This window comes from Sturnira hondurensis, unplaced genomic scaffold (assembly GCF_014824575.4).
Source record: "Sturnira hondurensis isolate 20B ecotype Veracruz unplaced genomic scaffold, ASM1482457v3 Scaffold0001395, whole genome shotgun sequence".
NCBI classification, from domain to species: Eukaryota; Metazoa; Chordata; class Mammalia; order Chiroptera; family Phyllostomidae; genus Sturnira; species Sturnira hondurensis.
Window position 1 is genome coordinate 43,714 of NW_028074026.1, and position 24,008 is coordinate 67,721.

General features: G+C 36.9%; 1 protein-coding gene across 1 annotated transcript in view; it reads left to right on the forward strand.

Annotated features, from left to right (window-relative positions):
* Positions 1–19,369, forward strand: part of FAAH2 (fatty acid amide hydrolase 2) — a 45,784-nt gene extending 26,415 nt beyond the window's left edge. Inside the window, exons 4-7 of the mRNA XM_037027993.1 lie at positions 953–1,162; positions 5,144–5,263; positions 14,363–14,498; positions 19,204–19,369. Of these exons, the coding sequence (XP_036883888.1) occupies positions 953–1,162; positions 5,144–5,263; positions 14,363–14,498; positions 19,204–19,369 (632 nt within the window). The remainder of the gene's footprint in view (positions 1–952; positions 1,163–5,143; positions 5,264–14,362; positions 14,499–19,203) is intronic.
* The last annotated feature ends 4,639 nt before the right edge of the window (positions 19,370–24,008 follow it).

The following is a 24,008-nucleotide window of genomic DNA, read 5'->3' on the forward strand; positions in this document are numbered from 1 at the left end:
AATGTGGCTTCTTCTGTAAATCCTTATTTATAAAACTTATGTTCAACTAGTCTTCATTTGATTATTCAGATTGATCTATATTTTAGTTGAAATTCCAGTTTGGCCTTGGGAGGAAGAGGTGAGTGTAATTTGCACTTACTCTGCTACCATCTTGGGTAACTTCTGGTTATTTTATATTGGTGTTTTTGGCTTTCTATTGTAGCACTATCGCATTCTTTATATATATATTTTGCACATTCATTTTTTTATATTTATGGTGTAAATAACTTCTCTTATTTTGTTGCTTGTATTTTACTTTATGACTTCTTTTGTTGAACAAAACAATGTAATGTTTTGAGTGCATAAATCTTGTGTTTTATAATTTCTGCTTTTATGTTCTGTTTACAAAATATTTCTCAAATTTGAGGCAACAAAAATATTTAGATATATTTTATTTTTGTTTATGGTATGTATTTTTTCATATTAAAACCAGTTTTCTGGTACATTTACAAGGTCATTTTTTCCTTTCTAGTCTAAATGGTACTTTTATACCAAGTTATCATATATGTGTCTCTATCCTTTTCTAGCTGTTCTCTTGTTTTCTCTAACTTTGATTCTCTTTTTTCTTCTCTAAGATGGATTAATGAATGTACTTAACAGTTTAGGGTTGTTGCGTGGTATGTTTTCACATACTTTACATTGAATATCTCACTTATTCCTAAAAAACTGAGAATCAGAAAAGTTAAGTGAATTTCCCAAAGTTTGTAAAATTTGTAAACTACATACAGATATGTGATTTGAACTTAGTTCTGATTCCAAAGCCTGTGCACTTCCCAACAAGTCATACTACCTATGAGTACCAAGCAAATCACCCAAAATAGCTGGGTTGGTTCATTGAAGGTATGAAGTAAAGAAAATGTTCTTATTTTAACTTAATAACATTTTAACTTCTTTTTTCTTGTGGACTGTACAGGAATGCCTAATTCTTCTGGCCTTGTGAGCCGTCGTAATGCCATTTCCAAAACAGATGCCACAGTAGTGGCATTACTGAAGAAAGCTGGTGCCATTCCTCTTGGCATAACCAACTGTAGTGAGCTGTGCATGTGGTATGAATCCAGTAACAAGATCTATGGCCGGTCCAATAACCCATATGATTTACGGCATATTGTAGGTGGAAGCTCTGGTAAGTTTAACATTTCAGTTAGTGAGTCACTGTGAGGAGGGTGTATAGATACTATTGCACAAACCTCTGGGAAAGTCATAATTAAATGTTTATGGTAAAGGCAATTGCAAAATTTGTCATAGATTGGTGAAGAGCACAGTACTACACTTGATCTTAGCCAAAACTCCAAGAAGCAATGGAGAAGAGCACTATAGACAATGGATATTCATACTCTTGGTCCCTGCGTGTTTGTGTACATGCAAAGACAGAGATAATAAGGAGAGGGAGGGAGAGAGAGGGAATGTGAGTTAGTGAAGCTGGTTTAGCTTCAAATCTTTATCTTCTTGAAACAAAGGTGATAAAATAATGTAAGGACACTGAGTTGTGATAACTATGCTGTGTACCAGAAACTGTGCTAATGCAAGAATATAACAGATAGAGTTATGGAAATCTCTTCTAATGAGGTGGTATTTATGATGAAACCCAAAGGATCAGTTGTTGTAGGGGTAGTGGGGTCAAGCAGAGGACATTCTAATTAGAAAATACAGAAAATGCAAAAGCCTGAGATGGGAACATGCATAGTGTGTTTAGTGAACTAAAAGAAACCCAGCATAGTGAGTAAGACAGAAAGGAGTTAGAGAAGAAATTTAAAAGTTTTGTCTAGATCAGATAATGTAGAGGAGCAAAAGCTGAAGCAAATAGAAAAACTACATCTATTTGAGTTGTCTAGGAGAAAAATTACAGTTTTTTTTTAACTGAACAGCACCATCGATCACCTGGATATATTTTATATCTATAGAAGTTGTTTCCTAAGAACAGCAGAATGCACATTATTCTCAAGCTCACATGAAACATTTACCAAATAAACTACATTCTAGGCCGTAGAGCACACCCTAGCCATTTTAGAAGAATAAAAATCACATAAAGTATGCTTTAAGGCAACAACCAAATTAAACTAGAAATCAATTAGAAAACGATATTTGGAAAAACTGCAAGTACTTGGGGATTAAATAATATAATTCTAAAATAAATGGATTAAATAAGAGATAAATGAAAATTAAAATGCAACTTAATCAAAATTTGTGGAGGAGTGATGCCAGCAAGGTGGCAGATTAGTTATTTCCAAGATCTCACTTCTTAATAAAAACATTTAAAAACAACTAGAGACTGGCTAATATAATTTTACAGAAGCTCTGGAAAACAGTCAAAGGTCTACAGCTACAAAGTAAATGCACAGTCAAGAAAAATCCATATTCAGAATAATCAGATATTTCTTGTTAATTTTACTTAGCCCTGGCCCACTCCCTCACTGACATTGTGGTCAAGAGGAAGCAACCACTCAATTCCATATTTCCTCTCTATAAATATAGGGGACACAGCAGAACTGATTAGAAATCTTCTAACCTATGTGGAGGCTTCCTGAATAACTACCCTCTTTTTCTCTGACTCTGAGCTCAGGTGGAAAACTGAAGCATAGCTTGGAACTCAGAATGGGAAAAATTACAGGAAAGAGCAGGCACTGCTCATGAAAGCTGTAGGATTACTACTGACCTACCGATCCCTAAGCCAAGAGATTATGGGTACAGATATATAATATAACCATCTAAAAATTCAAGAATAAGCTAGCACGAGACTATTTGGAGAATTATAGTATTTGAAGGGACTTCTATATTTAGGGGAATTGGTAAAAAGTTCTCAGAAAAGACCTGAAAAGACATTATACCTTCACCCGAGGCTGCTACAAGGCTCAAAACACATCTTGCTTATTAAAGAAGGATTTCCTCAGAATGGAGACAGCCAACAAAAACCAGAAGTGGATGCTTTCTCAAATGCCCAAATTTCAGTGAAAATCTTGAGGAGTACAAAGTAATAGGAAAGCATGGACTCATTCAAAGGAACAAAATGAGGTGATATAAGCTGTCAGTGAAGAAATGCAGGCATTGAAATTACTATACAAAACTTTAAAGGGGCTATCAAGTGTGTTATAATGCTAAAACAAAACATAGAAAAGGACTAAATGAAACCAGGAAAATAATATATGAACAAAATGAAAATAATTTAAAGAAAGAAATTCTTAAAAAGAAACAAAAGTAATTCTGGCCCTGGCTGGTGTGGCTCAGTGGATTGAGCACTGACCTGCAAACTGAAAGTTCGCTGGTTCACTTCCCAGTTTGGAATGCAAACATGACTGGATTGCTAGCCAGGTCCCTGGTTGGGGTCAATATGTCTCCTGCACACTGATGTTTCTCACCTGTTTCTCCATCCCTTCCCATCTCTCTAAAAATAAATAAATAAAACCTTTTTAAAAAGTAATTCTGGAGCTGAAAAATATACTTAATCTAAAAAATTATCAGAGGGGTTCAGTAGCATCTCGAAAAGTCAGATGGCAGAATCAGTGAATTTGAAGACTGGTTATTTGAAATTATCTAGTCTGAGGAGCAAAAAGAAAAGAATAAAGGAAAGTGAACAGAGCCTAAGAACAGTATAGGATACCAGTAAAAAAGATCAGCTTATGAACTATGGGGTTCCTTATAGGGGAAATTTTATTTGAAGAAAGATTGGCCTCAAACATACAACATTTGAGGAAAGACACAAATCTACAAATTCAAAATAAAACTGCTATAAAAGAAAAAAAATGAGGTCCAGATAGGATATGTCTATGTAGAATCACACAGAGACACAGAATTGAAACTTTGAAAGGCAAAGACAATGAGAAAATCTTAAAGTGGCATTAGATTTCTCAGCAGAAGCCTTGGAGGCAAGAAGACTGTGGGATGATACATTAAAACTGTTGAATGAAAATAACTGTCAACCATTTTATATCCAAAAAAGAAAGAAACTGTCCTTTAGAAATGAGAGAGACATTAAGAGATAAGAAGACAAACAAAAACTGAGAGGCAGTTCTTTGTCACCAGATATGCTCTAAAAAAAATGAGAGTCCTTCAGGTTATAATGAAAGGAAACCAGAGTAACTCAAAAGCATATGAATATAAAGATCTTTAGTAAAGGTAAATACATGAGCAAATATAATGACTAGTATTAGTATAATTTTGGTTTAAAAATCAAATTTTTATTTTATACAGTATTTAAAAGACACATGCATAAAATAATTATAAATCAATGTTAGTAGGTAAACAATAGAGATGGAATCAGTTGCATAAAGTGGAGGAGAGGGAGCTACATAAAAGTATAGTTTTATTTTATTTTATTTATTTTTTATAATACAATTTTATAATATAATTTTTAAACTCTTCTTTTTTTAATTGTTGTTCAAATATAGTTGTCTCTGTTTTCCTCCCACTACTCTCCCCACCCCACCCTCAATCCCTACCTCTCACCCTCAGTCCTAGCCCCCTTTGGCTTTGTCCATGTGCTCTTTATACATGTTTCTTGCTGACCCTTCTCCCCATTATGCCCTCCCCCTCCCCTCTGGTTACTGTCAGTTTGTTCTTAATCAATGTCTCTGGTTATATATAATTTTAGTGTGCAACTGAAGTTAAATTGGCTTACATTTGTATCAGATTTTTATAAATTTATGATGTTTTGTATTCTTTTATAAGATGATCTAGATAGGTAAGTGATATAACAGATAGTATTTATAATTCCATGGTACCTACAAAGAAAATATCTGTAGAATATACAAAAAAGGGACTGGGAAGAGAAACATAAAGTGTCACTAAAAAAGTGAACTTCACACAAAGCAAGGCAAAGTAATGAAAGCAACAAAGGACCAAAACTAAGACACACAGAAAGTAAAAAGCAAAAAGTCAAAAGATCTTCTGATTTTATACAACATTTAATATAAAAGGATTATTCTCCTAAATCAAAAGGTATAGATTGGCATAATGGATTAAAATCATGTACCAAATATATGCTATCTACTAAGACTTGCTTTCAATCTAAAGACTCAGAAAGGTTAAAAATGAAAGATGATAAAATATATTCCATGCTAATAGTAATTTAATGGATTTATTATAAAGGAATGTTTTGCACTCCCCATAGGTGGTGAGGGCTGTACCCTGGCAGCTGCCTGCTCAGTCATTGGTGTGGGCTCTGATATCGGTGGCAGCATTCGAATGCCTGCATTCTTCAATGGCATATTTGGACACAAACCTTCACCAGGTAATATTAATATGATGTTAAGGGTGGTTACACTTTTACGATTTATAGCAATGTAGAAATTTGGTCCTTACCAGGATAAGCATGCTTAAACTTGATTATATATATTTATCCATATCCTTAAATAAAAATGCCTGCTATTTATTGACTACCAGCTCTGTATCAGGCACTCTAAAAGTTGTCTTCCATAACTAATTTTACTTAATTTCCAAAGTAACCCTTTCAGGAAGAATGGCAGATGAAAAAATCAAAACTCAGGAAGATTAAGTAAAACTGCACGTAAGGGGTACATGTGTCTTTTCAAATTATTGGGTTTTTTCTTCTGATAGATACCCAGTAGTGAAATTGCTGGGTCCTACGTAAGTTCCATTTTTAGTGTTTTGAGGAACCATTGTGCTGTTTTCCATAGTGGATCCACCAGTTTGCAATCCAGCCAGGAGTGTAAGGGGTTCCCTTTCCTCCACCTCCTTGCTAACTCGTGTTGTTTTATTTTTGATAATAGCTGATCTCACAAGTGTGAGGTAATATTTCACTGTAGTTTTGATTTGCATTTCCCTGATAATTAGTGATGTTGAGCATGTTTGTATGTATCTGATGGCCATCTTTATATCTTCTTTGGAAGAATGTCTATTTAGATCCTCTGTTTATTTTTTAATTGAATTGGTTGTTGTTTTGATGTTGAATTTTATGAGTTATTTAAAAATTTTCTGCCAAGTGGGTTGACTTTTTGTTCTGTTGATGTTTTCCTTCACTGTGCAAAAAGCTCCTTAGTTTTATGGAATCTTATATAATCTTTGCTTTTGTTGTTCTTGCCTGAGGAGACATATTTAAGAAAATATTACATAGGCCAGTGTCAAAGAATTTCCTGCCTATGTTTTCTTCTTGAAGTTTTATGGTTTATGGTCTCATATTAATATATTTTAAATTTATTTTTGTGCATACTATAAGAAAATGTTCTAGTTTCATTTTTTTGGAAGTACCTGTCCCATTTTCTCAACATATATTGAGGAGATTCTCATTTTCCCACTGTATATTTTGCCTCTTCTGTCATAGATTAATTGACCATATAAGTCTGGATTTATTTCTGTCATCTATATACTGTTCCAGTGATCTATGTGTCTGTTTTGTGCCAGTACCACATTGTTTGTTTGCAATAGTTTTGTAGTATAATTTGAAGTGAGGAAACATAAGCTATCGTAACACTCATAACTTGCATGTCTTTTTCCATACAAACAACTATACACCTACTTTTGCCTACCCTTGCACAAAAACACAACCAGCCCTGGCTGGTGTGGCTCAGTGGGTTCAGCACTTGTCTGCAAACCAAAGGGTCTCTGGTTCAATTCCCAATCAGGGCACATGCCTGGGTTGCAGGCCAGATCCCCAGTAGGGGGCATGTGAGAGGCAATCACACACTGATGTTTCTCTCCCTCTCTTTCTCCCTCCCTTTTCCCCTCTCCAAAAAAATAAATAAATAAAAGCTTTAAAAAACAACTAATTTTTGTATATTAATTTTATATTCTGCAATGTTACTGAATTTACTTATTAGTTCTAATAGTTTTTGGTTATATCTTGTTCCTTCCTGATCTCAGAACAAAATTTTTCAGCATTTAACCATTGAGTATGAAGTTAACTGTGTTTTGTCATATATGGCCTTCATTGTGTAGAAGTATGTTCCTCTTATAACACTGAGTTGTGAGCTTTTATCATAAATGGATGTTAAATTATTTTCCCACATCTACTGAGATCATTATATCATTTTAGCCTTTGTTTTGTTGAGGTGGTGTAACATTGTGAATGATTTGTGAATATTGAACCATTCTTGCATCCCTGGATTAAATCCCACTTGATTGCAGTGTATGATCCACTTATTATATTGTTGAATTTAGTTTTCTAATATCTTGTTGAGAATTTTTGCATCTATAATAACCAGGGGGTTTTTTCTTTAGTTTTCTTTTGTCCTAATCTGGTTTTGGAATTATGATAATGCTGACCTCATAGAATGAGTTTGAATGTGTTTCCTCCTCTTTAATTTTTTGATGAGTTGGAAAAATATTACCAGTGATTTTTTTAAGTATCTGATAAAACTCACCAGTAAATGAGTGGAAAGCCGGTTGTACAGATTGAGTTGGAAGATGGTAGCAAGGTAGGTGGGACGTTAAATCCACGTGTTCATGTGCCCAACTGGGACACCTAGCCAATTTTCTGAAGAACAGAGTGAGATGGAATCCAGCAAATGTGAATTTGAATTTAAATTATATAAATTTTGGAAGTCAAAGACTGCAAAGGACATTAAAAAACACACAGTGAGAAAATTCTGTAGGCGGTCTCTGGGCCCTGCGTGTGGGACTGCAGTGGCTGAGGTTCTGGTCCACGCTGCCATAGGAGCTTTGGAGGAGAGCCGGGTCAAGGATCCTAACTTTGCAGTTCCCTTCCCTCCCAGAACAGGGAAGGCAGTCCTGCCTAGGAGAGTCCTGGATGGTTGAAGTTGCTGGGGGTATAAAGATGCAGTGGGAGACACACAGCAGGGGGTGCTCCCCAGCTTGGTATGAGGTCACTGGTTTGACAGTACCAGAGAAATCAGGGAGCAGGGAGATACCTGGAGATAGGAGAAGAGTTAGGCCGCTACTGACAGACCCAGAGAATCTGGGGACTGGTCAGAGAGCTGGGCTTTGTGAAAAGCCAGGTGGTTGTTAAGAATGGCAGCCAGCAACAGGGAAATTCACTAAAGAAAAAGCCGGTGTGCAGCCACTCTGCAAGGATCTCTCCTACACAGTAGCTGCAGTAGCTGGGCCAGTGAAGAGGGAGGAGGAGGGACACTGCAGGGACTGATCAGAGGAGGGCAGCAAGGGCTCAGAGAGTTAGCAGTCCCCAGAGAGACTTAATTTAATAGGGGAACTAAACTGCCCAGAAGGGACTTTGAGAGTGCACAGAACCCAGGTGAGCAAAGAGGGAGGAGGAGGGGTACGACTTGCTTCCAATCAGCGCGCTTCAGTGCACCTCACAGGTGGCACAAGGTGGTGGATGAAAGGTACCGGCCTAGCTCAGATGGACAGTGAGGGCAGTACAGTGCTCTGAGGGCTTGGGCTGGAGTCTAGGCACCTGTGAATATTGCAGCCCAGATCTAGCCCCCATCCTCGCAAAACCACAGGAAAGGAAAAAAGCAAAGCCCAGCCTCTCTCTGCCTGTAACATCCAGGAAGACCAGCAGAACTTGCTTGTCATGTTTAAAGTGATCAGGAGGCTTTTTTCATTCCCCCAAGAGTGAGACAGTAAAATCTGAACCTGTGAAAGGACCAAAGACTAATCCAGAGAGAAATCAGAAGGCTAATTCCAACAACTGAGAAACTGAGACAAATTTCACTTTGCTATCCTATAGAATTTGTATTTTATTTTTATTGTATTATTTCTTTCATTATATTTATTTATTCTTTTTTCTTTTTTAATTTTAAAACAAAAAGTTTACTTGACCTGTGCATGCATTTTGCCACAATATTCATGATATAACTGCATTTAAACCAAATCTACAGATTAAGAGACATTGTCTTTTCAGACTTTATTTTTTTAAGTTTTGAAGCAAATATTTTAATTACTTTATTGTTGTTCAATTATAGTTGTCTGCATTTTCTCCCCACCCCTCCCACCACCTCCTCCAAATCCACCTCCCTCTTTTGCTTCCACCTTCCCCCTTGGTTTTGTCCTTGTGTCCTTTATAGTAGTTCCTGAAAACCCTTCTCCCTGCTATCCCCTCCCCGCTCCCCTCTGGCTATTAGATTGTTCTTAATTTCAATGACTCTGGTTATATTTTGTTTGCTTTTTTCTTTTATTGATAATGTTCCAGTTAAAGGTGAGATCATATGGTATTTGTCCCTCTCCGCCTGGCTTATTTCACTTAGCATAATGCTCCTCAGTTCCATCCATGCTATCACAAAAGGCATGAGCTCCTTCTTTCTCCCTGATGTGTAGTATTCCATTGTGTAAATGTATCACAATATTTTGATCCTCATATTTACTGTTGGCCACTTAGATTGCTTCCAGAGCTGGGCTATTGTAAATTGTGCTGCTATGAACATTGAGGTGCCTTGGTTCTTTTGAATTGGTGATTTAGGATTCTTAGGTTATGTTCTTAGCAGTGAGGTCTTGATCAAAAGGCAGATGCGACTTAGGTTTTTTTGAACAAAACCTAAGTCCATACTGTTCCATGCTGTATGAAACCAAAACCATTCCATACTGTTTTCCACAGTGACTGCACCAGTCTGCATTCCCAGCAACAGTGCACTAAGGTTCTCTTTTCTCCATATCCTCAACAGCACAAATTGTTTCTTTATTTATTAATGATAGCCATTCTGAGAGGTGTGAGGTATCTTACTGAGGTATCTTATTTTAATTAGCATCCATCTAATGGCTGATGAGGAGGAGGATATTTTCACATGTCTATGGGCCCTCTGTATGTCCTTTTTGGAGAAGTGTCTATTCAGGTCCTTGACCATTTTTTTTTTATTGGATTGTTTGTCTTCCTGGTGTGGAGTCATATAAGTTCTTTAGATGTTTTGGAGAAAAACCCCTTCTCCAATGTATCATTGACAAATATGTTTTCCCATACAGTGAGTTCCCTTTTCATTTTGATAATGGTTTCTTTAGATGTACAGAAACTTTTTAATTTAATGTAGTCCCATATGTTTATTCTTTCCTTTATTTCTCTTGCTCTAGGAGATATATCGGCAAAAATTTTGCTACACAAGAGGTCTGAAATGATACTGCCTATGTTTTCCTCTAGGATTTTTATGGTATTGTGACTTAAATTTAAGTCTTTTATGCATTTGGGTTTATTCTGGTGTAAAATAAGATGATCTAGTTTCATAAGTTTTCTTGTACCACTCCAATTTTTCCAACACCATTTATTGAGTAGGCTGTCTTTGCGATTTGCTCTTCCCTTCTTTGTCAAATATTAATTGACTGTAAAGATGTGGGTTTATTTCTTCTAAGATGTGGGCTTCCTGTTCTGTTCCATTGATTTGTGTGTTGTTTTTATGCCAGTACCAGATTCTTCTAAATACAGTGGCCTTGAACTGTAGTGTGATATCAGGTATTGTGATCCCTCCAACTTTGTTCTTTTTTCTCAAGATTGCTGAGGCTATTTGGAGTCTTTTTTGGTTTCATATCAATTTGTGGAATATTTGTTCTAGATATGTGTAATATGCCCTTGGCATTTTAATAGGAATTGTGTTGAATCTATAGATTGATTTGGGGAGTATGGACATCTTCATGATGTTAATTTTTCCAATCCATGAACACACTATATGCTTCCACTTATTTGTATCTTTCTCAGTTTCTTTCTTCAGTGACCTATAGTTTTCTGAGTACAGATCTTTTACTGCCTCGGTTAAATTTATTCCTAGATACTTTACTTTTTTGTTGCTATGGTAAATGGTATTGTTTTCTTAATTTCTCTTTTTGATAGTTCATTATTGGTGTATAAAAATCCCTTCGATTTCTGAATATTGACTTTCTAGCCTGCTGTTTTGCCAGATTCACTTATTAGATCAAGTAGTTTTTTGGTGGAGTCTATAGGGTTTTCTATGTACCCTATCATGTCATCTGCAAACAATGATAGTTTTACTTCCTCCTTTCCAATTTGGAGGCCTTTTATTTCCTTTTCTTGTCTGTTCACTGTGACTAGAACTGCCAATACTATGTTGAATAAAAGTGGTGAAAGTGGACACCCTTGTCTTGTTCCTTATCTTAGGGGTAGAGCTTTTAGTTTTTGCCCATTGAGAATGATGTTGGCTGTAGATTTCTTGTATATGACCTTTATTATGTTGAGGTATGATCCCTCTATTCCCACTTTGCTGTTTTTATCATAAATGGATGCTGTAGCTCATCAAATGCTTTTTCAGCATCTATTGATATGATCATGTAATTTTTATCTTTCATTTGTTTATGTGGTGTATTACATTTATTGATTTGCAAGTATTATTTTATCCTTGCATCTCTGGGATGAAACCTACTTGATCATGGTGTATACTCTTTTTAATGTATTGCTATCATGGTGTATACTCTTTTCTAATGTATTGCTAAATTGTATGGTCCAATTTGCCAATATCTTGTTGAGGATTTTAGCATCTATATTCATCAGCAATATTGGCCTGCAGTTTTCTCTCTTTGTTGTGTCTTTACCTGGTTTTGGAATTAGGATAATACTGGGCTGATAAAAAGAGTTTGGGAGTTTTCCCTGTTGGTACTCCCAGACACCTGTGGTTAGACTTCCTGCTGAATTCTTGAAGCAGACAATAGGAACTGTACTCCTTTCATTCTCTTTGCTATTCTTATCTGATTCTTTCCCTTTCTCCTCCATCTCCCCTGTCATGGAGGTCTCTCCTCAGAAGTATGGGTGCTGCTGGACAGCTACGTCCTCACATTTGGGGTAACAAGACATTCACTCACCATTTCCCATCTTCTTTGTGGGAGAGGTCACAGCATTCCACTTCATCTACTGGAGTCATTACTTCTGTTGCAGTAAAAAGTACAACCTCTTGCAGCAGTGTCCTGGGAAGCACGATTGCCTAATGAGTTTCTCCCTTTTCTATATGTCCAACCTTGTCTCTGTCTTGCACCAATTTCACACTGGATTCTCCCCTCAACCAGGCTGGACTTTTACAAATTCTCTGTCGTCTGTGGGCATATGCCCAGGTTACACTGTCCAGGTTTTACCCCCATCACATTGAGTTGGAATGGGGTTCCACATTGACTCTCTTGGATCCACAGCCCTTACCAAGTTCTTTTTTGTCTATATGTAGGTGCATTGGTAGGCTAGAAACCTTTCATGTACTTTGGTGTAATGTGCAGAGGCAATTTTGTTCAGTTAAGCAATATTTAATTAGTTGTATTAAAAATTTAGAGAAAATGAAAACAGCTTATTGCCACCACGATGCTCTTGTGTTGTTTGATATTTCTTAATCTTTTCTGGTTTTAACAACCACCCTTTGGACACCAAAAATTCATGTCAGCACAGGGATAAGTAACAAAAAGCAAGGGAAAAAAGTGCATGCAATAGTGCATTTGCATCTTCAACAGTTCAATCTGCATTTATAAATTTAGTATATTCATGATCCTTTCCATTATTTTTCATTTTTTATTTTTCAATTAGAGTTTACATTCAATATTATTCTGTATTAGTTTCAGGTATACAGCATAGTGGCAAAACAATCGTATACTTTCTAAGGTAGTCCACCCAATATTTCAAGTATCCACCTGGATCCATACATAGTTATTATAATATTATTGACTATATTCCCTATGCTGTAATTGCATAGTTTTTACTATTCTGTCACTACCAGTTTGTTCTTCTTAATCCCTTCACCATTTACACCCAGCTCCCCAATCACCTTCCCCTCTGGTAACCATCAGTCATATTTTGTTACCAATTAAAAAATATCTATACATACAACAGATTCATTAGTCTATCTCTTACTTTGGATTAGGCTTTTACTCATGTATTTTAAGAACCTTATACAAACAAAAGTTAGAAATTTTGAAAACCTGCAACCACCAACATGAGCGTAACAGCCTTGCAATAACTAAGGACTTTTGTTAGATATCAGTGGTGATGTGAATAAATTTTTATACTGTAAAATGAATATAATATGTAATATATATTTTTGTGAACATTAGAATGTTTTTCTAATGATTGGTGTTACAAAATTATGAATTGGAACGTGATTGATTCAGAGTAAGAGATATGCTGATGGATTTTAGTGCAACAGAATAGGAAATTCATGGATAAAATTTCAGATTTCTTATTATAAATATACTATCAGAAACAGGACTTGTCCTGATTTGATATAATATGAACAGAGATCATGAAAAATTATCTGTTAAGATTTTAAATACTTCTGCCTTTTCAAATAAATGTTTGCATGAGATTGATTTTTTATATATTTCAAACAAAATTACATATTGAAAAATGTAGAATGCAGAAGCAGATATCTGAGTCCAGGTATCTTCTTTTAAACCAAGCATGTAATAGATTTGCAAAAATGTAAAAGAATGCCCTTTTCACTAAATATATTTTTGTGTCAGAAAATATAGTTGGTTTTTATAAAATGTTTTTGTGCTAATGTGTAAGGGTTTGCTGTTACTTTTAAACAAATTAACACATAAATATTTTAATATCTTTTTAGTTTTAATTTCTAATATGTTAAATATTGATATGTTTAACTTGTGTAAACAGAAATTCTTTGGGGTCTTCTATAATTCTGAAAAGTATAAAAGGATCCTGAAGTCAGAAGTTTTAGAATCATAGGTTTAGTGATTGATAACAGTCTGGGAAGCTAAACTTCAGGTAGTCTGTCACTTAGTAACTATGTAATCTTAGGCAAGATACTTAATGTCTGCCTCAGGTGCCACATCTGTAAAATGGGTGTAGCCAAAATACCTATTTCATAAAGTTGTTATGAGAGTTAAATGAGTTAATGTTGTAAAGCTCCTAGAAGAATATCTGTCACATAGTTAACAATATATATTTTTTATATTAAAGAAGGGGGCATATATGAAAACACCCATCATACTTATTTGTCAAAGCTAAAAACTTTCCTTCAAAGATCAGGAACAAAAGAAAAATATGTTTATTCTTGCAGCTTCTATTGAATACGAGTGTACTGGAAGTTCTACCCTCCAGTTTTATGATAGATTAAACATGATGGTGAAATACAACATTCATGGATCATGTCTTTTTAAATTAAATTTATTGAGATGACAATGATTTTTAAGTTTATACAGGTTTCAAATGTATATTTCTATAATACATCATATCTATATTGCATTGTATGTCCACCACGTAAAGTCAAATTGTCTTCTTTCACCATATATTTAGCACCCTTTACCCTTTATTTTTAACTACCTACCCCTTCACCCGTCATTATTCTGGTAATCACCATATCATTGCTGAGTCTGAGTTTCAGTTTTGAGACAACATGAGTAGACCTTGAGAATATCATGCTAAGCAAAATAAGTCAGACAGAAAAAGCTAAGAACCATATGATTTCACTCATATGAGGGATCATGTCTTATTTTGGACACCTAACCCAAGTGTCTAACCTTTCAGGTGTGGTCTCGAACAAGGGTCAGTTTCCTGTGGCCAGGGGAGCCCAGGAGCTATTTCAGTGCACTGGCCCAATGTGCCGCTATGCTGAAGACCTGGCCCCCATGCTGAGGGTCATGGCAGGACCTGGAATCAAAAAGTATGTTTGCTTTTTTTCATTACTTCCTCTCCTTCCTGTCCAGACATTAATGCTTCCTTTTTTTAAATTAGAGACACACAGGTAAACGTCTGGTCCTCAAACAATTAGAGGGACATTTTGTTTGTTTGTTTGTTTGTTTGTTTTGTTTTGTTTTTATGAGAGAGATCTCCTGCATATGTGCATATCATGCTTCCCAAACTGGGAAAATAGTTTGTAAAAATACATTACTGTGGAAAAATATGACACAAAGAGAAGCCTGTTTTGACAATGAAAGCAGTGGATTATTGTTGTTCACTTGGCAATTCGAATATATAGACTTACTTCATTTTAAGTAAGATTTTCTGGTACTTCTGCCAACTATCACCACACATGTTTTCCAAACTTACTGGGACATTGATAAAGCCTAGAAATCTCAAAAAAAAAAAAAAAAAAGCCTAGAAATCTCCACATTTTCCTTTATAGCTATTTATCACATTTTCCACAGCTGCAACTTCAAAGTGTTTTTATTTTCAAAGAAACTATGAGTTCCTCATCTAGCTTTTGCATTCAGTAATGATCCCACATTCTACCTCACCAAGAAAACACAATCTATGGAACTTTCTTCACTCCCTTATATCCAACTTTCTAGTTCCCCAGACATAAATTTCTCATTCATCCTTTTAGATTGGAGAATATGTCTTTCTTTTTATTTTGATATAAAAATACTTTGACCTATGCTCCAGGTCTCTTGTTCTGGTACTCTCTCAGGTCTTTATTCCATTACTTGTCTCACCTTCTATGATTTCAACCTTATATATCTATGATACACATAATATATGTGTATATGCACTACACATACATATATATGGTCTGTCCAGAATATATCCAGCCATATAATATGAAAAATAGAGGTATTTATTAAAGAAGATACAAGAAACATTGTACATAGGACAATGATGCCTCAGTCCCCTTCAAGGTAGGCTACTTGGAACCTTATACAGTTCTCCAAATTGTCATCAGCTGCCCCATTGTATTTTCCTGAATCTTATCAACAACCTGAAATCTCTTTCCTTTCCAAGGTGATTTTAGTTTCGGGAAAAGAGAGAAGTCACAGTGTGCCAAATCTGGGCTGTAGTGGGGCTGAGTCACCTAGGTGATTTGATGTTTTGCCAAAAATCTCTACATGAGATGTGATGCATGAATGGACATATTGCTGTCATGAAGCTGCCAATCATTAGTTGCCCATAGCTGTGGCCTTCTGAATCATCTAAATAGCTTCCATGGAGGAATGCTCAAGCTTAATGCAAAATTTGATGCATATTTGTTGCTCTACTCCAGGGTTGTCAAACTCTTTCTCACCAGGGGCCACATCAGCCTTGTGGTTACCTTCAAAGGGCCAAATGTAATTTTAAGACTGTATGAATGTAACTACTGCTAAACTAGGGGCAAGGAGCTCCACACTGCTGCTGGATAGGGAGAAAGTGCGGGGCCAGCTAAAACAAGGTGGAAGGCCGAATTCAGCCTGCAGACCTTGTGTTTGCCACCTGAGCTCTACTCCCTCAGTCATTTTAAATGTGACAGCCACACAGTACACATGCTCACTCAAAAGCATCTACTGCTCCCACTGACTGGTACAGTGAAGTTGTCATTGTTCACGCATGTGCATTCCAATCCATTCTCCTTGGCTGCCAGGTTATATAATGTCACCCAAACCATTCTCTATTTTTTTCAATATATTTTATTGATTATGCCACTATAGTTGTCCCATTTCCCCCCTTCATTCCCCTCCACCCTGCGTACCCACTTCCCCCACATTCCCCCCATTTAGTTCATGTCCCCGTGTCACAAGATCTTTAGCTTCTACATTTCCCATACTATTCTTGCCCTCTCCCTGTTTATTTTCTACCTACTGTCTATGCTACTTATCCTCTGCACCTTCTCTCCCCTTCTCCTCCTCCCACTCCCCTGTTTCTAACCCTCCATGTGATCTCCATTTCTGTGGCTCTGCTCCTGATCTAGCTGTCCACTTAGTTTGCTTTTGTTTTAGGTGTGGTTGTTAATAACTGTGAGTTTGCTGTCCCTTCACTGTTCATATATTTTACCTTCTTCTTCTTAGATAAGTCCCTTTAACATTTCATATAATAAGGGCTTGGTGATGATGAGCTCCTTGAACTTGACCTTATCTGGGAGGCACTTTATCTCCCCTTCCATTCTAAATGATAGCGTTGCTGGATAGAGCAATCTTGGCTGTAGGTCCTTGCCTTTCATGACTTGGAATACTTCTTTCTAGCCTCTTCTTGCCTGTAAGGTCTCTTTTGAGAAATCAGCTGACAGTCTGATAGTCCTTTGTAGGTGACTATCCCCTTATCTTTTGCTGCTTCTAGAATTCTCTCCTTCATTTTAATCTTGGCTAATGTAATTATGATGGGCCTTGGTGTGTTCCTCCTTGGGTCCACCTTCTTTGGGACTTGCTGAGCTTCCTGGACTTCCTGGAAGTCTATTTCCCTTGCCAGATTGGGGAAGTTCTCCTTTATTATTTGTTCAAATGACTTTTCCACTTGTTGCTCTTCCTCTTTTCCTTCTGGTACCCCTATAATTCGGTCGTTGGGATGTTTAAAGATGTCCTGGAGGTTCCTAAGCCTCTCCTCTTTTTTTTGCATTCTTGTTTCTTCATTCTTTTCTGTTTGGTTGTTTCTTTCTTCCTTCTGGTCCACTCCATTGATTTGAGTCCCAGTTTTCTTTCCATCACTATTGGTTCCCTGTGCATTTCCCTTCATTGCACTTAGTGTAGCCTTCATTTGTTCCTCTAATTTGTGACTAAAATCAACCAGTTCTGTGAGCATCCTGATCACCAGTATTTTGAACTGTGCATCTGATAGGTTGGTTATCTCATTGTCACTTAGAAATATTGGCTCTGGAGCTTTGAGCTGTTCTTCTGCTTGAGCCATAATGTTTTGGTCAGGTTGAGCCTGTTATGTATGAGGGGCAGAGCCTATGTGTTCACCAGGGTGGGGCAACCCAAGTCACTGGGTTGTGACACTGTATGTGGGGGCAGGGTCAGAAAGGGAGCAATGCATCTGTTCTGCTCTCTCCAGGATTTCGGTCCCCTCTGCCACTTGCCACAAGCAAATTGGGCCCTTCTGTGCTGGTTCCCAGGTGGGTGGGCTTGTATATGTTCTAGAATCCTGTGGGTCTCCCCAACAAACTTTCCTGTTGAGGTGCCACTCCCAGCACCTCAACCCCCGAAAGTTTTTCCAGTTGGTCCTTTTAGGCTTTATTTCCCATCGCTGGGGCTCTAGGTTGTGAGGTCTGTCTCACTGCCTGTTTTGTTTTTGTTTTTGTTTTTTTTTTTTGCCTGGTTTATCTGTGTGTGAATGAATATCCATGGTCAGCAAGCTGCCTTGCGAGCCTTACTGGGTTTTCGTCCCACGCCCACACGGTCTGCTAACCACTGCCTTTTCCTGCTGGTACCCCTCTTCGCCGGCCACCAACTCTGCCCTTCTTACCAGTCTGGATGAATGGTTCGTTGTTGTCAGACTTCGGGACAGTTTAATTTTCTGTCTGTTTTGGTTGTATTTTTGTTTCTAAATCTTTGTTTTTCTTAAATTTGGTTGTGTGAAGAGGTACAGTGTTTCCACCTACGCCTCCATCTTGGCTGGAAGTCCCCCAAACCATTCTCATTATACTAACAGTGGCTGTATTTTTTCCAGATAGAATATATATATATATATATATGTATGTATGTATATATATGTATATATGTATATGTATGTATGTAATGTATATTCCCTTATTTGTTATCATTAAACATGCCTATAAAGTACATATTGATTCACACCTTTCCACAACTAAAAATTTTTTGTTAAGTTGACTAATCTTGGAACTGATGGCCATATTGCCCCTTTCTTTCTTCTTGAAACAATCTCTACCTTTGGGTTTTGTGATTCATACTCTTCTAATGTAGCTCCCATATCCATGTATCTATGCCTTTCTATTTTTTATCTACCCTGGTGGTTCATCCTAAAATACTGCTAGTCTAGAGGGTCTTGGCTCACTTCATTCTTCTCTCATTCCCCAACTTCCCAGGATGACTCTATTCCCCAACTCCCCAGGATGACACCTGCTACTTCAGTTACCTCCCATATATAAAAGATTCACAAATATGCATCTCCAGTTTCTTTTTTCACCTTAGCTACAAGAGTGTGTATTAACTGGCATACTGGGCATCCTAAGGACCTGAAATTCAATATGTCTAAAACTGATTTCATTCTTTTTTCAAGCCCCACAACACTGATTTGCTATTTCTATTCTTTCCCAGTTTCAGTGAGTATACATTGATCAACCCAGTAACTAAAGCTTGATTTCCCATCTCTATCACTGCTTATGTCTACGTAATCTCCAGTGAAGGTTACCTCACAATTATTTCCTACATCATTACATTTCTATCATGATGGTTACAATTCTGGTATAGGTTACAATAATTTCTCACCTGGATTAGTACCAGAGCCTTCTCCATCTTCAGTCTTGACCATTCCAAACTGCTCTTTCGCTTGTAGGCAGAGCAATGTTCTCAAATGAAAATCTGAATTTTAAAGGTTTATCACTATTTCTGGCACAAAACTATGAAATAAAACCTCATCTAAAGCAGAAACTCAACTATTAAGATTGAACTAGTGAGTATATATAAGTAGTTTTTTTCATACCAGTCTTTTTTTATTCTTCACAGATTAAAACTAGATGAAAAGGTACATTTAAAGGACTTGAAATTTTACTGGATGGAACATGATGGTGGCTCATTTTTAATGTCCAAAGTAGACCAAGATCTCATTCTGGCTCAGAAAAAGGTAATTATAAATAGAATCACTTTAATGGAATTCATATTAGGCCAATAGATGCCATTCTCACCCTTTTCCTTTACTGTCTGCCAGATATTTCTGTGTCAACATACAGAATTAAAGTGATCATAATAGTTATACTAAGTAATTTTTGTTGCAACTTTTATAGTTTTTTTACATTTTATTTGTCTTTTTATAAGAAAAAGGAAGATGTTGAAATCTTTTTTAAAGCAAATAAATCACTTTATTTGCTATTCTAATCTGCTCCTATTTTTAATATTTCTATAATAAAATGAAATAATGAAACAAATTTGTCTCTTTAAAAGCAAAAGCTCATTTGAAGAAGAGTGATAAGAGAAAGAAAGAGCCCTGTCAAATTTTTAAAATACTTCCTTAAAAACTATAGTAAATCTACATGTGACACCATTAAAAATAATACAGACTGTTATTTGGAAAACAAGTAATTGTTCAGGGTCCCACAGAAGTAATGCTTACTTGAATGTGGTTGGTAGGGTAATAATATGGGTATAATAATTTATAGTTTTAATTTGATTATTTCACCTAAAACGTCATATGGTGTGCTTGGGTGTGATATGTTACAGAATTACATGCTTATGGTTTTGTAATAAAAAAGGGTGGCCCTGGCAGGTATGGCTCAATGGACTGAGCACTGGTCTGCAAACCAAAGGGTTGCTGGTTCGATTCCCAGTCAGGGCACGTGCCTGTGTTGTGGGCCAGGTCCCAGATGGAGGTAAACACACATTGATGTTTCTCTCCCTCTCTTTCTCCCTCCGTTCCCCTCTCTAAAAATAAATAAATAAATAAATAAATAAATAATCTTTTTAAAAATCTGACATTTGTACCAGACCCTGTATATCCATAACATCAAGAAAATTCATGTAGGTTAACAAGTATCTTAATTAAAGTCACATCATCCCTATATCAGAAATCATCCCCATATACTAGAAACAACTAATAGAAAATGATTCTACAATACCTATGAATTAGTTGAAACATAGGTGTGAAACGTAAATGAAGAAAATTATAAAATTGAGTGCCATAAAAGATCACTTCAATATATGAAGACAGACATGGCAACCCATTCTCTTCTGGGCTGAAAAGTTTATGGTGACAAATCCTGCACTTACCTTATGAGAATTCCCTTTATGTAACTTCTCTCTTTGCTTTCACTGATCTTAAACTTCTTTCTTTCTCTTTGATTTTTGACAATTTAATTATAATGCATCTTGGTGTAGCCCTATTTGTGTTATTTTGGGCTTCATGACTATGGATGTTCATTTCTTCCCCCAGGTTCGGGAATTTTTCTGTAATTATTGTTTTAAATATACTTTCTGTCCCCTAATGATTCTCCTTTCCTTCTAGAAATTTCATAATGTGAAATTTGTTTGTTTTCATTGTGTCCCATAATTCTCATAGGCTTTTTTCATTTCTTTTTTAATGCCCCTCTGACTGGGTAATTTCTAATGTTCAAGTCATTGATTCTTCTGCATGGTCAAGTCTTCTTTTGAAACTCTCTATTGAATTCTTCAGTTTCATTATTATATTTTTCTTTATTAGGATTTTTAGGGTTTTTGATGGTAGCTTTTTCTTTGTTGTACTACTTGTTTTGTTCATGTATTGTTTTCCTGATTTTGTTTACTTGTCTATGTTTTCTTGTAGTTCACAAAACTTTCTTAAGAGGATTATTCTGAATTCTTTGTCTGACAGCTTATTGATCTCTAATTTTTGGGGGCAGTTATTAGAGCTTTCTTTGTTTCCATTGGTGATGTCATATTTACCTGATTTTTTGTGATCCTTGCTTTCTTACATTGGTATCTGTGCATTTCAGTAATTAGACATAGACAAATCTTTCCCAGCCACCTCAGTTTTGCATTCTGTGTATATACTTCAGCAGGTGTGTCTGCTATTACGATCTGTTTTTTAGGTGAGGATACTGTTCAAGCTCTGATAGGCATAGGAGTTTTGCCTCTGGCTGAGAACAGTTGGCTGGGCTGCTGACTTGTTTTCTCATACAAGTAAGGATGTAGGATTGGCTCTGTGGTTGCCTAGATTCTCTGGTTAGTCTTAGTACATGTCAGGACATATTCAGTAGTAGATGGGGCCCTGAATTAGCTTCTCTGCCCTGACAGGGCAGCGGGACAGAACTCAGGACCTGTACAGCTCATCATTTGGGTTACTGAATCAGGCCAGAGTGTACACCAAATTCCCTGATCAAGTAAGGCTTTGGTCTTCAGATGGGGGAAGCCAAAGGCTGTATTGTCTCTGCAAGTAACATTGTATATATGACTGATGAATAGGCTGCACAGCTTCCTGTGTGCTATGGTGAGGTTCATTGGTTGGACAGGCTGAAGTCTGTATTCAGCAATGTGTGAGGCTAAACATAAGATTCCCTGCCTGGCACAGTGGGAGAAGTATCTATAAAGCTGGTACAGTTCTTTCTTGTGTTAATAAAGCCAAACTGCATCACAAGTTCCTTGGCCAAATAAGACCACTGGATTTGGTTTACAAACTTTTGGCTCTGCTTACCTCCTTTTAGCTCCAGCACCAGTGGGCTGCATAGCTTCCAGAAATTGTCAACAGCCCTTTTAGTCAGGGGAGGCCTGAAGACACTCTCAACTACAGGGGGTACTAAGTCTTAGCTCCTTGCATAGGTGGGAAGGTGGGGGGCCACCCCAGGTTACTCTCAATTTTCCAAACAAACTCTCTGGTTGGGAGGGGCCAGAAGTTACCATCAGCCTTGGATATCATTTAATATCCCTGCCTATGCGTAGTAAGGGAGCCATCCATGCCTGGTACTAGCTTTTCTCTGGAGATGGTCAGTTCTGCCCTCTTGACACTGGGCTGGAGTGTTGCACTCTGTGTGGAATACCCCATACCACACAGTTTCTAGGAGTTGTCCCTAGCACTCTGGTTCAATGGGGCCTTAAGTTACTCTCCAGAGGGGGTGGGGCTATGAATCTAATTCTTGTCTGGGCATTAGCAAATTGGGCCCTAGGGCTAGCAAAATTCCTCATTTGAGGACTGAAATCAGGCATATCTGTACCCTGCTGAGTTCTCTGGGCAGAATATGCCTATAACTTTGTTCTCCAGAGGAGCAAAGCTATTGGTTGTCATTACTACTTGGCACTGAAGTTATGATCTTGGTCTGCCAAGATCCATGTGCTGGTTGTTTCAAGTCCCTCCCCTTTCTCCATCACATATTTGAAGTGATTGAGCTTCCCAGATTAGCTTGCAATACCCATAGCTTAAGTAAAATTAGAGTAGTGGCTTGAAAAAGTGAATTCAGTACTGGGAGGGTACTGATTGTCTCCACCGGGTTCTCTTTTTCAATAGAAGGAGCTTGAGGCTCAGAAGTGGCCTTGGTATATGGTACTGCTAAGGTCTGGGGAAAAAAACAATACAGTCAACATGTAGCCCCTTCTCTTAACTTTCTTACGTAGTCTGTCTCACTTCTGTGGTACAGAGGGTTGCTTCAGCCTTACCTCCATGTTTTAGGGTTTTCTCAGTGGTGTCTTGTCATTGAATATTTGTTAGTGTTTCTTGTGAGGGAGAGTGAAGTCAGAAATGTCCTATTTTGCCATCTTGGTGACATTACTTCTGAGCTAATCCAGTCTGCCTTCTATACATAATTTTTAGAAGAATTTTTTATCATAGATAAATGTTGTTTTATCAAGTGCTTTTTCTGCGTCATTCAAGGTAGCATGATTATTTCTTTCATTTTATTAATGAAACCTATCACATTGATTGATCTGTGTATGTTGAATCATCCTTGCATCCAGGTATAAATTCCAGTAAATTATGGTGAATGATCTTTTTTAATGTGCTGTTGAATTGTTTTTTATTATTTTCTGAAAGCTATTTGCACTTAGGTTTATTAGGGATATTGGCATGTAGTTTTCTTTTCTGGTAGGGTCCTTTCCTACCTTTGGTATCAGGGTTATTTTGGCCTACTAAAATGAGTTCAGGAGTGTTCCCTCTTTGTTGATTTTGGGGGGGAGACTTTAAGAAAGATAGCATCAATTCTTCTTTAACTGTTTGGTAAAACTCACATATGAAGTCATCTAGTCCTAAGATTTTCTTCACTGTCGATTTTTTTATTGAGGTTATTAGGGTGACACTGGATGACAAAACCATGAAAGTTTCACATGCAAAACTCAACAAAACATCCTCTATATACTGCATCATGCACCCATCACCCAAAGGAAAGTGTTTTCCATCTCCATTTGTCCTCATTTCGCACTCTTCCACCTCCCCCCAGCTGGCTTTCTCTCTGCCTATCACCATACTGTTGTTTGTATCTATGTATTACATATATATATTTTGCTTAATCCCTTCACTTTTTATTCACCCAGCACCCCAATCTTCTTTCCATTACATCTGTCAGTCTATTCTATGTATCTAAGTTTCTGTTTTTATTTTTTATTAAATTATTTTATTTATTGGATTCTACATATAACTGAGATCCTATGGTATTTATCTTTCTCTGACTGGCTTATTTCACTAAGCATAATAATCCCCAGGTCCTGCGGCAGAAGGTAAGAATTCCTTCCTTTTTTTACAGCCAAGTAGTATTCCACTGTGTGACTGTACCACAGCTTTTTTATCCACTCATCTACTGATGGACTGTTTCCAGATCTTGACCATTGTAAATAACACTGCTATGAACATAGGGGTG